Source organism: Trichosurus vulpecula, chromosome 4, assembly GCF_011100635.1.
Source record: "Trichosurus vulpecula isolate mTriVul1 chromosome 4, mTriVul1.pri, whole genome shotgun sequence".
NCBI classification, from domain to species: domain Eukaryota; kingdom Metazoa; phylum Chordata; class Mammalia; order Diprotodontia; family Phalangeridae; genus Trichosurus; species Trichosurus vulpecula.
This window is the reverse complement of record NC_050576.1, coordinates 127489978-127503979: the sequence shown is the minus strand read 5'-3', so window position 1 is coordinate 127503979 and position 14002 is coordinate 127489978. Positions and strand designations below refer to the sequence as shown.

The 14002-nt window shown below is 39.4% G+C and overlaps 1 protein-coding gene across 8 annotated transcripts in view; it reads right to left on the bottom strand.

The window, feature by feature from the left end:
* The window catches only part of MIA3 (MIA SH3 domain ER export factor 3), a 70345-nt gene that overhangs the window by 26567 nt on the left and 29776 nt on the right, over positions 1 to 14002 (bottom strand). For 4 of the 8 annotated variants that reach the window (XM_036754123.1, XM_036754125.1, XM_036754124.1 and 1 more), the window contains exons 7-8: positions 7404 to 7535; positions 4245 to 4266 (exon numbers count right to left, since the gene is read on the bottom strand). In XM_036754123.1, the coding sequence (XP_036610018.1) occupies positions 4245 to 4266; positions 7404 to 7535 (154 nt within the window). Of the gene's footprint in view, positions 1 to 4244; positions 4267 to 7403; positions 7536 to 11098; positions 11486 to 14002 lie in introns of those variants that run through there. The other 4 variants (XM_036754127.1, XM_036754130.1, XM_036754131.1 and 1 more) reach the window with 3 other exon arrangements.

Genomic DNA, 14002 nt, shown 5'->3' with positions numbered 1-14002 from the left:
TGCTTAACATATATCATTGGAAAAGCTAGGGGTTCCCAAAGTACTATATTCTAAATGTATTTAATAAAATACCCCATAGTATATATCCTCTAAATTATAAAGAAAGCTAAGAGAATTTAGGAATTTCATTTCTATTATCTTCTTCAACAACTTTCGCAGAATGACAGTAATTCTCAGAAGGTCCCCTAAAATGGCTTAAGAAAACCAATTTAAAAGTAGAGAAAAATCAGTTTATTTGATGAGTATTTACCCAAATAAATCCTACGTATAGATAACAAAAAAAGGATAATACTACCTATACTTCTGTACCCTTCTGCTAGGCGCATAGTAATTACTCAACAAACATTTTTTTAGACTGACTAAAGAGTCTTCTAATAATGTACCCTTGTTTCCTAAGGGGCTTTTCCCATTTAATAATAAAATTACTGCTCTAGACCAGGGCTGTCCAAAACGTGGCCCGCAGTATGATTTTATGCAGCCCGCCTGTGGGTTTTAATTTTCACGAGCAAAAAAATAAAATAATTTGCATGGAATGCGTATGTTTCTTTGGGGTTTTTAAGCAGTATTACAGACAGAACATATCACACAGAATTTTCAATCTATCTGTGGGATGCGTTCTGTCTGTACAATGAGGACTAGTCAGTACACACCTATCTTTATACTGTTGCGTTGTTGCTTTGTTGTTTTGTGTTTGCTTTTGCACTTTGCGCCTTCACCTGTCGTACTGATGACACGTGTTCCTCCACTTTCTATTAGTGTACTGTATTTTTTATTCTGGGTGCGGCCCTCGAATAATTATTTTATTTTAATGCAGCCCTAAAATAACCTAAGGTTGGAAAGCCCTGCTCTAGACCATAAAAACACAAATCAACACTACACAAAAAGCGACTAGATGAAGCTATATAGTTCTGTTTAATATTGCTGGATTTAGTCATATAGCTTTTACAAAGTCTTAATACAGACAGGTCTTGATTAGTACGCATAATGAATCTTATTCAAGTAGTTGCATTACTTTAATTCACACTGTATATTTCCATTGGCTGGAAACAATGACCATATTTTGCATAATTATAACTTAAAATATTGTGAATTCAAATACATGCAAACATGTCATTGGATTAAGGCACACTAATTAGGACCTAGCTGTAAAAACACATAATGTGTAAGTAGAATCACTAACATCTTAAGAGATGGAAATAATCGCAGGCTTCATCTAATTTAAGGTCTACTCAAATCACTAAGCTTGATTATTTAACCACTAGCTGAAGACCTGAAGTGACAGGGAACTCATTAACTTATGAGAGGTCTTATCTTATTTTTGATTCATTCTAATTGTTGTTAGTTTTTAATGTTTGGTAAGCTAAAATCTTTGTCCCTTTGACTTTCACCCTTAAGTACTAGCTCTGATGATATCTAGGGCAATGTATAACAAATCTAATCTTTCTGGAATGTGACAATCCTACAATTTGAAGACTGGTATCAGATCACCAAATCTCTTTTCTGTAGACAAAATTCTTCAACTGATCCTGGATATTTTGAATCCCTTTATCATTCTTGTCATGTGCTAACCTAGAAAATGCGCCTTTCAAAGATGTGACACCCACAGCTACACCCAGTGCTCCACATAAGATAACAATTGGAAATGATACTGCCACTGTTCTGTACACTGTATTTTTATTAATGCAGGTTAAGATCATGTTAGATTTTTTGGCTGCCATTGCACACTGCAAATTCAATACTGAACTTAGAAATCCACTAAGATACACTGAGATCTTTTTCCACACTAACTGCTTTTTACCCTCATTTTCCCCATACTATAACTGTGAAGTTGATTTTTTTTAGCCTAAGTGCAGGAGTTTACAATTATCCCCATTAAAAATATAATCTTGAAACCCAAAGAACTCTTGCATTTTCGTTGCCGTGGAGTATCCTCCCGTAATCTCCTTTACAAATGGGCTCTGTGGCCTAGCGCCCCCTTCCCCCAAGCCAGGTCACCCGTGATTGTCCGCCGCAGCCCACTGCCTGACAGGGGCTGCTCGGGAGCCGCCACTAAGGTTTACATCATCATAAGAAGAACAAGCAACATGGCAGCAATCCCGTCCAGCGGTTCACTTGTAGCAACCCATGACTACTACCAAAGGCGTCTGGGTTCCACTTTCAGCAACAGCTCCTGTGGAAGTGATCCCCCACCATCCTGGTCTTCCCAAATCAGACCCAGGCCACTGGTGGGCAAGCAGCTTCTTCGGGAAGTCGAGTCATCCGTTCATGACAACTGTATTGGAATCCCCAGAGCACTCAGGAATTTTCCAGGTTGCTCAAGGCACGATCACCTGTGACCTGGCTCAGGAGGCCATAAGGAAGCGGCATGTCAGCGAGCCCAGCAAGACCAACACTGGGCCTTCTGCATGAGCAGCAGCACCCTCCTTGCTGCTCCCTTGCTTCTGAAGCGTGCTGGGCATCAGAGCCCATTTCCCCCTCCCCTCCCCCTCTTCCCTCTCCCACCTATTCCCTTAGAATAGATAGGCTGCTTAAGTGTAGAAGTAGTTGTGTTGTTTTTTTTTTAAAGGAAAACAAAAGCAAAACACCGAAAACCAAGTAAAAGAAACCACACTGTTATGTTTGTTTGTTTTTTACTATCTGAATCACCTATGTGCTTTTCAGCAGCCTCAGTAACTTGTTTACTTTGTACTCAACAGAAACTAATAAACTTTGAGCAGCTTTTTAAAAAAAATATATAATCTTGTTAGTTTCATTCAGCAGCTTAAACACTCAATAAGCCATTGTTGGATAAACTTGAGAACATAAACTACTTGGGAAAGAACTCCCTATTTGATTAAGAACTAATAGGAAAATTGAAAAGCATTTTGTCAAAAATGGGCTTAGGCCAGCACTTTAAACTATTATATAATAAGTTCTAAATGGATATTCAACTTAAATATAAAAGGCTACATCATTTTTAAAAACTGAGGGAAAAAGATGTAGGTATTCTTTATGATTATGGCTGGAGAGAATTCTTAAACTAATAAGGGACAGAGGTCATATTACATGAAATTGAAAAGATTTTGCACAAATAAAAATCTTTGTATCAAAAATCTCTGCTAAAGGTCTGCTATCCAAAATATGTAATGAATTAACACAAACATATCTGCCCAAGAGCCATTCCCCAATGGATAAGTTGTCAAAGGACACAAACAATTGTCAGAAGAACTGTAACCATATGAAAGACTTCTCCAAATCATTAATATGAGAATACAACAAATCAAAACAACACTGAAGTTTTACTTTACACACCCAGCAAACTATCACAGAGGAAAAAAGATGAAAATAGTCGAAGTTGGAGGGGCTACAGGAAGACACAGAAGTACATACAAATTCACTATCATCTCCAAGATCAAATACAAAATCCTCTGTCTAGATTCAAAACTTAGGCTGCCCTCCCCCTCCCCAGCTCTATCTTTCTAATCTTATATTTTACTCCCTGTAAGAAATCTAATGGAACAGGGACTGTCTTTTGCCTCTTTTCTTACTAATCCAGTGCTTATCACAATGCTTGGGCACATACCAGGCACTTAATAAATGCTTAGTGACTGATTTATCAAGCTTGGCCTCAGAAAAAAAGTTGAGGAAATGCACTTCCTTTCATTGCAGAAGTGCATAGGGGGGACTATGGGTATGGAACATTGCATATGCTGTCAAACAAAGTTGATGTGTCTGCTCTACTACAACTACTTTAAAAATTTTTTTTTTTGTTATAAAATAGCTTTTGCTGGCTAGGGGAGGTAGAGGGATGTCTCTGGAAATAAATATGATGTAAAAACAAAAGTATCACTTAAAATAATATATTACTTTACAGTTATTCATATGCAAAAAAACAAGCCTAATGTCACCACCACTGGAAAAATTGTGTATCTGAACATACGTTTAAAAGTGTTTTTGGATACACAAGCTACTCATCATATTATGCATAGTAAGCAAGAATTTCTTTTAACATCCTTCCCTCTTTGTCCTGATCAAATAATCTTCGTATCTTTAATGCATGAACAGCACCAACTAGATCATTTGGGGATTAGTATCTGAATTTCCCTACGTCAGATTTAAAATACAACCATCTACAGTGAAACAAGTTTTTTTTCCTTTTAGAAGTCAATGCATCTGTTACAAATCACAGCATCTACATATAATAGATACATAAATTCAACCAAGTATTACACTTGAAAATGTAACACACAAACCAAAAATCTTACCTTGATAAACTCTGCTCTTTACCTAGAACAGACAAAGAAAAGAATACATCAAGGTTTTTTATACATTTTATGGCACCTGATAATACACTGTAACAAAGAAGATATAATTGCTATTTTAAACTGACCAATATTGCTAATGTAGTATATTAAGTGAAACTACATAAATATAGTTAGAGGATTTCTAAATTGAAAGCCTCTAGTTCTAAGGCTAACATCCCTATTTCCGAGATAGGATAAAGGTCTGCTTATGTCAACTATTAAATATGTACAAATAATTTGCAGAAAGGCAAGTTTAAACTTGAGGTAACAGAATTTCCTAACAATTAGAGATATCTAAGGCTGCCTAGAAAAGTAAAGGGTCCAACAAAAGTTGGATAACCACTTGTCAATATATTTTGTAGAAAGAATTCTTGTTCAGTAATGAGTCGGACTAGATGTCCTCTGAGGTCCCACTTCTGAGCTTCTAAAACGTATCTTCCATATTATAGAAAGTAGCGATTATTTTTATAGCAAATACAATTAAAACTTTATCGAAAGATCACTTATCCTAAAACCCAACATAGCAAAGAACCAGGAAGGAAGGATAAATGAGAAAAGGAAAAGGGGCTTCAGTACCCCAAATCACAAATTTTACTTACAGGAAAGGCCTACACACTTGCAACTCAAGGCATACTTTACACATAATTCTAACAAATGTGACTAATTCATTTTTCATCCCACTTCAAATCAGAATAAGCAAAATGAAAATGAAGAAAAGTGAGATGACTGCTAGACACTGTCATCCTGACGGAGACAAGGAATGAGTAAATAATAAGGGATAAGATATAAAAAGTATGAAAAGCATAAACAAAAATTTAAAAAAATACTCTCCATTCTAAGGACATTTAGTACTAGAGGCAAACAGTATTAAATGTATACCTCTGCAAAACCTGAAGACGACATGGGCAAGATCTCATGGAATGAAGGGGTTATATTACAAATTTGTTTTCTCATTGAAATTTAATTCAACAAACAGTTATTAAGTACTGCCTATATCCAAGAACTGTTCCCAAACCCTCTCATGAAAGTCTATTTAACCCAGAAGAAACCCTCACTTTTTTAACCGGACCTGGAATTTCATTGTTATAGAGAACTCCTAATTATGAAATTCCCTCTCACAACTAAGAGCAACACCTGTTCTGCACCTTATAGTGAAGATACTCAGGGTCACAAAGTAATGCAATATGTGTCAAAGGCAGGTCTTGTACCCAGGTCTCTTTGGTCCAAAGGCAAGATCTCTATTTAAACTACAATATACTGCCTCTCCTAATCATATCAATAGTGCTGCAGAAACTACCCACCTCTCATAACACTGTTCCAACAAGAAAAATGCTATCATAGTTCCAATTTGGGATGCCAAGACATATCTTTCCCTGCTTAGATTTTCATCCAAAGATTTGTACCCAAAATTGTTGAAATTTTTAAAATTGTTCTGGGGCACTAAAGGGATAACTTCTTCAATTTGAGAAATTAATTTATGTATACTAATTCATTCCTTGAGAATCAGAAATGGGTGGCAATATAGATGATACAATATCAGGTGGCAGGGTGGCACGGTGGCAAGCAAGCCTCAGAATCAAGAAAAGTTTGGGTTCAAGCCCCTCATATATACACAATCTGTCTGTGGAACTAAGTCACATGCCACTACACTACTGTACCAGGCCACTCTGTAAATTGCAAAATGACTAATAATCTGCACTGGTGTAGAGCAAGAGTTCTTAACCTGGAGTCCATAAACTTGGGACTTTCTTTTTCTTTTTTAAACATTTTGATCAGCTGCCTTTCAACAGTGTTAGTTTCCTTCGAAATTCTGTATATTTTACTTGTGCATTTAAAAATATAATCTGAGAAGAGATCCACAGGCTTCACCAGACCGCCAGACGGGTCCATCGGACAAAATGATAAGGAGCTCTGGTCCAGGGAGATGCCTCACTGGAGACCACATGCCAATGAAATCTCAGGTCTATGGGAATTAGCACTATATGAATTTCTACAGTGCTTCTCCACTACATGTAGGAAAGAGGATCTCAGTTACAAACATTACAGGCAAATTCAGAGGTATTGGTTATAATATGCTGTATGGATGTAAAAATATCAAATTCAAAATAGACAGATCTATATGAACAGAAAGCTTTTCTGAATTGCCTGAAGAAGTTCAGCAAGCAAGAGTCAATGAGGAATAACAGATAAGTCAGTCTCTGGTGTCATCCAAACTAGCACTTTAACTATAGTCCAGCAGAGCTTTCCTCCTTGCTGTTCCTCACTCATAGCACTCCATCCACCATCTTAATACCTAGCTGACTGGATGTCTTCTTTACTTCCATCTTAATATTCATTTATTCAAGATTCAATTCAAGTACCATCTTTCAACGTGAAGCCTGCCAGTACTGTGCCCCCCCCAAAAAACCCATCATATTTATTCTATATATAATTATATATCTACACGTCTCCCCCTGTAGATGGTTAAGCTTTTAAGAGGTGGGACTGTTTGATTCCATTTGTCTCTTAATCCCCAGTGCTTAAGCAAGTATTTACTTAATAAATGTTTGTTGATGAAGTGATATAGTTTCATTACCTAGACTGTCACAAAATTTTTATTTCAAGTTAAATTTTCAGCGTTTTCTATAGCTAAGTTGATCATCACCTTATATGTCTGAAAACTATGTAAGAGTTATGCAAAAGGCCAAGAACCTAAAATATGGGAACTTAGCACCAGCAATACAGATCACCTGTCAAGTCCTAACTGAAAGATGCTTAACTTTCACCCAGAGAGTACCACTGATTTTAATTACCACCAGAATTTATATCATATTTAGATGTATATGAAGTATTTCATTTGAAACAGTCATTGTGAATGGGTTTTTTTTGACATTTTCTCAATGGCATACAGAGTTATCTTTTCCACTAACATTATTCCCTAAAGGCTGTTACAACAAAATTAAAGGTCATTTTAAAGGGATAGCTTGTGTTTCAAGTAGTTTGTGTCCACACATCAACAAAATGGAGGGAGAAAGAGGAGGTTAAAGGAAAAGTATACCTTGCTGTTAGCAGAGTACTAAATATACTAAAATACTAACGTCTTATGCAAATTTCATCTAAAAACAAATTGAATATACTCACTGAAAGGAAAGTTCTCCAGAAGAAAATGGCAAATGAAGCAACTCCCAGTAAGACTGTAATAATTATAGGCTCCCAGGGCATTCCATGAAAATCAGGACCAGGTCGAATATCCTCAGGCAATGTAGCAACCAACTGAAATATCAATGTTGGAAAGTATGAACAAAAACTTGAGAGAAATTTCTCAATGACATATTCACAATGAATCACAGTAATACTAAACCAAATTTCTATCATTTTACCCCCCCTCCTCAAAATTTCAATACCTCCACTGCCTACAAAATGAAGTTCAAATTTCTTGATTGACTGGCAGTAAAGGTCTTCACAATCTAAACAGAACTTAGGTTTATAATCTTATCTCCCTTTGCCCTACAAAATGAGGCTTCTGTAAAGCCAAAATGATTTGCTGTCTCCTAAAAATACCTTTCAAATTTCCATTTGTTTTTAAACTCCCATTCAAATTTCCCATGGCCATTCATGAGGGATTGTGAGAAATATATTTTCCAAACTCAAGTTTAACACATGTAAGATACTGTGGTAGGTCCTTATAATACAAAGATAAAATGGAAGAAACCCTGACTTCCAAGAGTTTACAATCTAACCGGGAGTAAGACACATACAGATATCCATAAAGCAGAATGAGAAAACTGCAGTGATACAAACAAGATGCCATGGGAAGATAAATCACTTCCAGCTGAGAGAAGAGTTCAAGGATAGAGGAGTTAGCATCAGACAGAGGAGGGCTTTGAAAGAAGAAAAGGATTTCTACAGGCTGAGATGACAGGAGAGTTGAGTGCATTCTAAGCACAGGGATAGTCTGCACAAATATATGGAAAGGGTAATTAATATTCCAGTTATTATTGGTTGAAATACAGGGTACAGTAAATGAATGAGAATTGTTATCACAACGCAATTTTGTCTTACTTCCAGGTTAGGAAACTCCCTCTTCTCAATGTAGTGTGACAACTTTCCTGAAACAGCTTTAAGAGTTTTCTGGGGTACTGAGAAAATTAACTTGCCCAGAATGCAACAGACAATCTATATCAGAGGAAGGACCTGAATGGTCCAACACCATAAACATTACAAGACACTGCCTCTCAGCAATGCAATTAAGAAAGTCAAATATAATCAACAGAAAGAAACGCAGAAAGACCTATGTGAAACAACAGACCTGAAGAAATCAGAATTGGGAAATCAATATATATTGAATTTAACTATATAAAAAACAGTGAGAATACATACATAAATGGACAAATATCATAAAGGGGCATGGAGTTATAGTTTCTTCTATATGTTGATATTCACTTTTCAAATATAAACTTCACTTGCCCATTTAAAGTTTTCAGGCTTAAAGTTAATACACTCTTCAAAGAATTCAAATAAATGACTTCCCTTTCTCACCTGAAGCCAAAATTCTAGATCACATACCTTGAGCTAACTTTTAACACCCATCAATGCCAGTTTCAAAACAAGTGCTCAAAAAGACTCTAAGAAAAAAAAAACTTTTCTGCAATATGAAAGCAGAATAATTTAATTTACATCAATAGTTATAGCCAAATAACCAAAGTATATAACTTTTGGTTATCCCTCTTTTTTGGTTATTATGTTGAGTTAGTACTGAGCATAAATTTTATCTCCCCTTGAGATCTTTATATTCTCAAGCATGTAGGAGTGGACTACCTAAAAACACAAAGATACTAAGAACCTCCTCCCACTTTTACAAAAAGTAACCTTTGACTTCATTTTCCAAACTTAATTCAAAATGGTGGTATTTCCTTTTGGGAGAGAACTGAAAAGGGAGAGATAAAGGAGGAAGGACAAAACAGGAATTATGTTAAACTCTAAGATAAGTCACTGAGAAGCTACAAACATGTTTTCATGGTGTGGTATTACTCCGAAAGAGCACTTGGCTATAGCTGGGTTTGAGATCAAGCTCCAACACTGTGAGCAAGTAACCCTCTTTCTGGGCTGTTGGTTCTTTATTTGTAAAATAAGATTAGACCAGATGACCTCTATTATCCCTTGTGGCTCTCAAGTTCTATAAAACAGCTGCCTCCAAGACCTTTTATCAGGGGTACATGAGGTCAAAATGATTTCATAATAAAAAGACTTTAAAATTCCTAATATAATGTATATACGTGTAGATGGACAGATGGACACATAAACGGGGAGGGGGACCTCAATAATTAAGAGTATAAAAGGGTCATGGAACCAAAAAGTTTGAGAACTACTACTATAAACCTCTCTACTTGTGATTCGTGTGGTGTGGAGTGAACAAATAGCATACAAAAAAAACTACCCCAAAACAACCCAAAGTATTAAGCCTGGTTTCCTAGAGACTTAATGAACTAAGGACAGAGTTGTCTTGGCATGAAACTTGGCTCTTGGGCCAACTCCTGAGTGCACTCCGTATCAGATTAAAATGTAACGGAAATTCTGAACAAAATAAATACAAAAAAAACACAGATGTTAATTTTTGGTTTTCAAGTCCTACAGGTTTTCATTTGTGTTTGATACCAATGACCTTTCCTGATAGACTCATTTTGTGATTTAGAGTTTTACTTTATCCCCTTTAAAGGGGAGAGGGAAATGAGGGAAAAAGCTTTTAATCAAGTGCTAGGAACTCCTTTGTTAGTTTGAGGGAAGAGAAGATTGTGTTTTATTAACCTTTCTTCCTACCCCATTCGTATTTTTCTAAATGTTACACAGCAAATGCAGGAAATTAAAAGCACAATAGAAAAACTGCCTAACTCATTCTTACAAGTCCTTAACCTCAGGATAAAAGAAAATTTCTGCAGCCATATTAAAACATCTTATTTTAAGATAACAAAATAGAAGAAATCAGAAATTTAAAAGTAAAACTTTAGTTCTAGGAATATTATTTAACTCTACTTTCACGCCAGCATAAGGTAGAGAGTAAAACACATCTATTTATTTAGCATGAATTTAACTTTTGTGGATGCAAAGGAGCCTCAAAGGAGCAGGAACAGAGTAGTATCAAAATCAAGATCACAACGCAAATAACACTCACTTCAAAAGACTAAACAAAAAGTCTCCAAGATTTCCTTGTCATTTGGTTTGATTTGTACTTAAGGTTCCTTTTTGGAACTGGCAGAGATGTATGCAGCTTCTCTGCATTATTGTTCCGTTAAGGACTGGTTCCAGATAGGTTTCCTCAATTTTAACTAAATTCTCTCTTCCTTAAAATTCTATTCCTGAACTCCATCCATTTTCCTTGAAAACACAAGATAGGATATATACACCGGCATTCCTCGTGAAAGCAACACACACCCCACATCACACAGCTCTGTGACAGCAGCACGCTCCTTCCTCAAGACAAACACATACACAAAACACACACATACACACAACACACATACAGCACTGTGAAAGGAGCACGCTCCTTCCTCAAGACACACACACACACACACACCACAGCCCTGTGACAAAAGCAGGCTCCCTCCTCAAGCCTGCACTGGGAAGCCCCAGTCTCTTGGGCTGGGAAGAGGCCAAAGCCACCTCCACAAGGGGCCGGCCTCTCCGCCAACGAGTCGTTTACCTTCCCCCCAGGGAGCAGGCCCCTCCTTCCGGATCTCCGGGGCACCTGCCCCTGCCTGTCCACTCCTCCTGGCTCCCCACCCCCACAGCAAGGCCTCTCTGCCCACCCGCCCCCGCCCAGAGGAGGTCCCCGTGGTCACCTCCAACAGCTTGGCCAGGAGGGCGGCGTACAACACAGACAGGGGGCCCAGTAGCTCGGGGGCCCCCGTGGCGGCGGCCGACGGCCCGGTCGGGGTGGGCCCCGTCTCCATCGCCCCGGCCGTGAGGCTGGAGCACTGTAAGCCCCCTCAGCCCCAGGCGGCAATGACCCTCCGGGGTCTGGGATCCCCCGCCGCAGCTTCCTCCTCCCCAACGCCCAGGTACGGTCACCGGAGAGTGAACTTCGACTACTTTCACCTACTCTTCCCTCCCCCAAGCAATAACACGTCAACCGGATCGGACCTGACCCCAAGCCGGTCTCGGCCCCGCCTCTCCCCACTATGGCGTCAGCACTTGGCGCCGCCGCCACAGCGTTCCAGGCAAAGAGCGCGACACTTAGAGGAAACCGGATCGAAGGGGGAGGGGTCGGTCAGGTCCGGGCAGAAGAAACCAACTAGAGGACTGGAAGGGGGAGGAGAAGGAAAAAAAAACCGCCATTCTAACCGATACGGGACGAGACCATTGTGAGAGGAAGAAGCTTAGAACTCCAAACTCCCAGAGGCAAAAAGAGGCGGGGAAAATCCCAGAACGAGTCTGAGGGAGGGGCTAAGGAGCCAATCAGAGAGCTGGAGCTAAGAGGGCGGATCAGAAGAGTAGAGACTGGCTCTAAGCGCTTAGGGAATTGTTGGCACTTCCTCTCCACCCTAAAATCCGAAAGTGGCCAGATTCGATCATGGAAATGACATTAAAAGAAGGCAAATTAACATCAACTTTGCCATTTTGCCTTAAAGACCATGGGATTTTTCCCTTGGACTTGCAGCTGAAACCTTCCACTGAATCTCCCCCACTGAAAGTGAGCTCCACGAGGGTAGGGGCTGTCTCACTTTTCTCTTTGTATCCCCAGGGCTTTGCACACAGCAAGTGCTTAATAAGTGCTATATCCATTTATTCTCCCAGTTGTTAATGCTTCCCTTCAAAAATACTACCTATCTAGACGCGTGTACCCTACCCTTCTAGAAGCCCCTCGAAGGACAGACAGGGCTTGTTTTCTTTGGGTCTTTTTGTCAGTGCCAAACACTGTGGCTTTGCTCATGTTTGTTTTGTCCTAGTCCACACAAAACCTTCAAAGCCTGGCCCCTCCTACCCTTCCAGTCTTCACCCCAGCCCCAAATACTAGGCGGTCCAGAGACCCTGGCCTCCGGGAATTTTACCGGCTGTTCCCGGGCCGAGAAAACTTGGGGCTCATCTCCGCTTACTACGTTCTCTGGCCGCCTTCTAGTCCCAGCCCAAATCCGACCTTCCTCAGTAAGGCTTTCCTTCCCAATCCCCCTCAATGCCTTCCCCTCCACCATCGCCAGTTTATCCTGAATATATCTTGTTCATACATAAATGTTTTCATGCTGTCTCAGACGGCGAGCTCCATGAGAATGAGGGACTACCTTTTGCCTTTCTTTGAATCCTCAGTGCTTAGTGCCTGACGTACAGCAGGCACTTAATAAATGCTTGGTGACTGACTGACTGGAAACTTCTACAAAAGCACCTGCAGAGCATCCTATGAATAAAGCATTTATTAAGTGTTTATTATGTGCAAAGCGCTATGCTTAGAGCAGGAGTCTTTAACCTAGGAATTTTGACAACTGTACTTCAATATAATTAGTATTCTTTGTAATCCTACATATTATGTGCATTTAAAAACAGACTGAGGACTCCCTGAGGTTTCACCAGACTGCCAAAGGGGTCTATGGCACCAAAAGTGTTAAGAACCCCTGCTTTAGGGTCTCAGAAGTTTACTGGGAACACTTGATGGAGTGCTTGAGCTTGGACCCTAAATCTAACATCGCATTTCCCCTTAGCCTCTGCTTGGGTGACTGTGCCTGAACTCCACTTGTAAAAATAGATCTCTCCCTAGCTTCAAAGAATTGGCCCTAGCAGTCTCTCTCTCTAGCTAAAGGGCAGCGTGCCCCAAAGTTATCTCTGCTTCTTCCTCAGTAAGCAGCTATGCCCAATTATAGATTGATTTCTGGATGATAAACTGAGTCTAACATGTATCCTAGACATAGTCAAATGTATACTCCCTTACATTAATCTTCTCTAACAAGGCATGTGATAGAATCCACCTGGATATTCCCAGTCAGCCATGAACTTTTGGTGACTTAGTGACAGGTTCACACCAAAAACCACACCTCCTCCTGGCCCCACCTTGGGCTACTTCCCAGTGAACTCTGGGTAAGATACCTGCGCTGTAGATACAAAAATCTAACGTTCCTTTATGAACTGACCACCCCTTAATCACACCTAAACCACTCCCTAATCCCACTCCAAAACACCTAATTGACAAGGGTTCATCCCTAAATCTTGTACTTAAACTTTCCCTGTAGCCCTGTATGGTTACAGGTTCCCTAAGAACTCTTGCCCGCTTTATTTATGTAAAGTGTAATAAATCTTTGCCTCCTTGACTTAAAGAATGCTTGGGTCCCTGAACTCATTCCAGGCGACCTGGGAACTTTGGTTTGGGATTCCTACAACCCTGGGAATCATTTCTCCCTCAACACACAGAGGTGGTCACACAGCTAGCTAGTACATATCAGAGGGCAGACTAGAACCTAGGTCTGAGGATAGCTCTCTCCATTATGCCACCCTGATTCTTGTCTTGATCATAGTAGGTGCTTAATAAATGTTGGATTGACTTGGCATTAATCTCTCTGAACATTAGTTTCTTGACTTATGAGAGTTGGAGTAGAAGGATCTCTAAGTACCTTTCAACTCTAAATCTATAGGAGTGGGGGTTAGGGGAGAAAGAGAAAGACAGAGACAGAGAGAGAGAGGAAAACCACCTCAAACTGCTACAATGAGCAAGAATCCTTCAGGCCATAGTTCTACTTAATGACACAAGGCTGCTCCAGAAT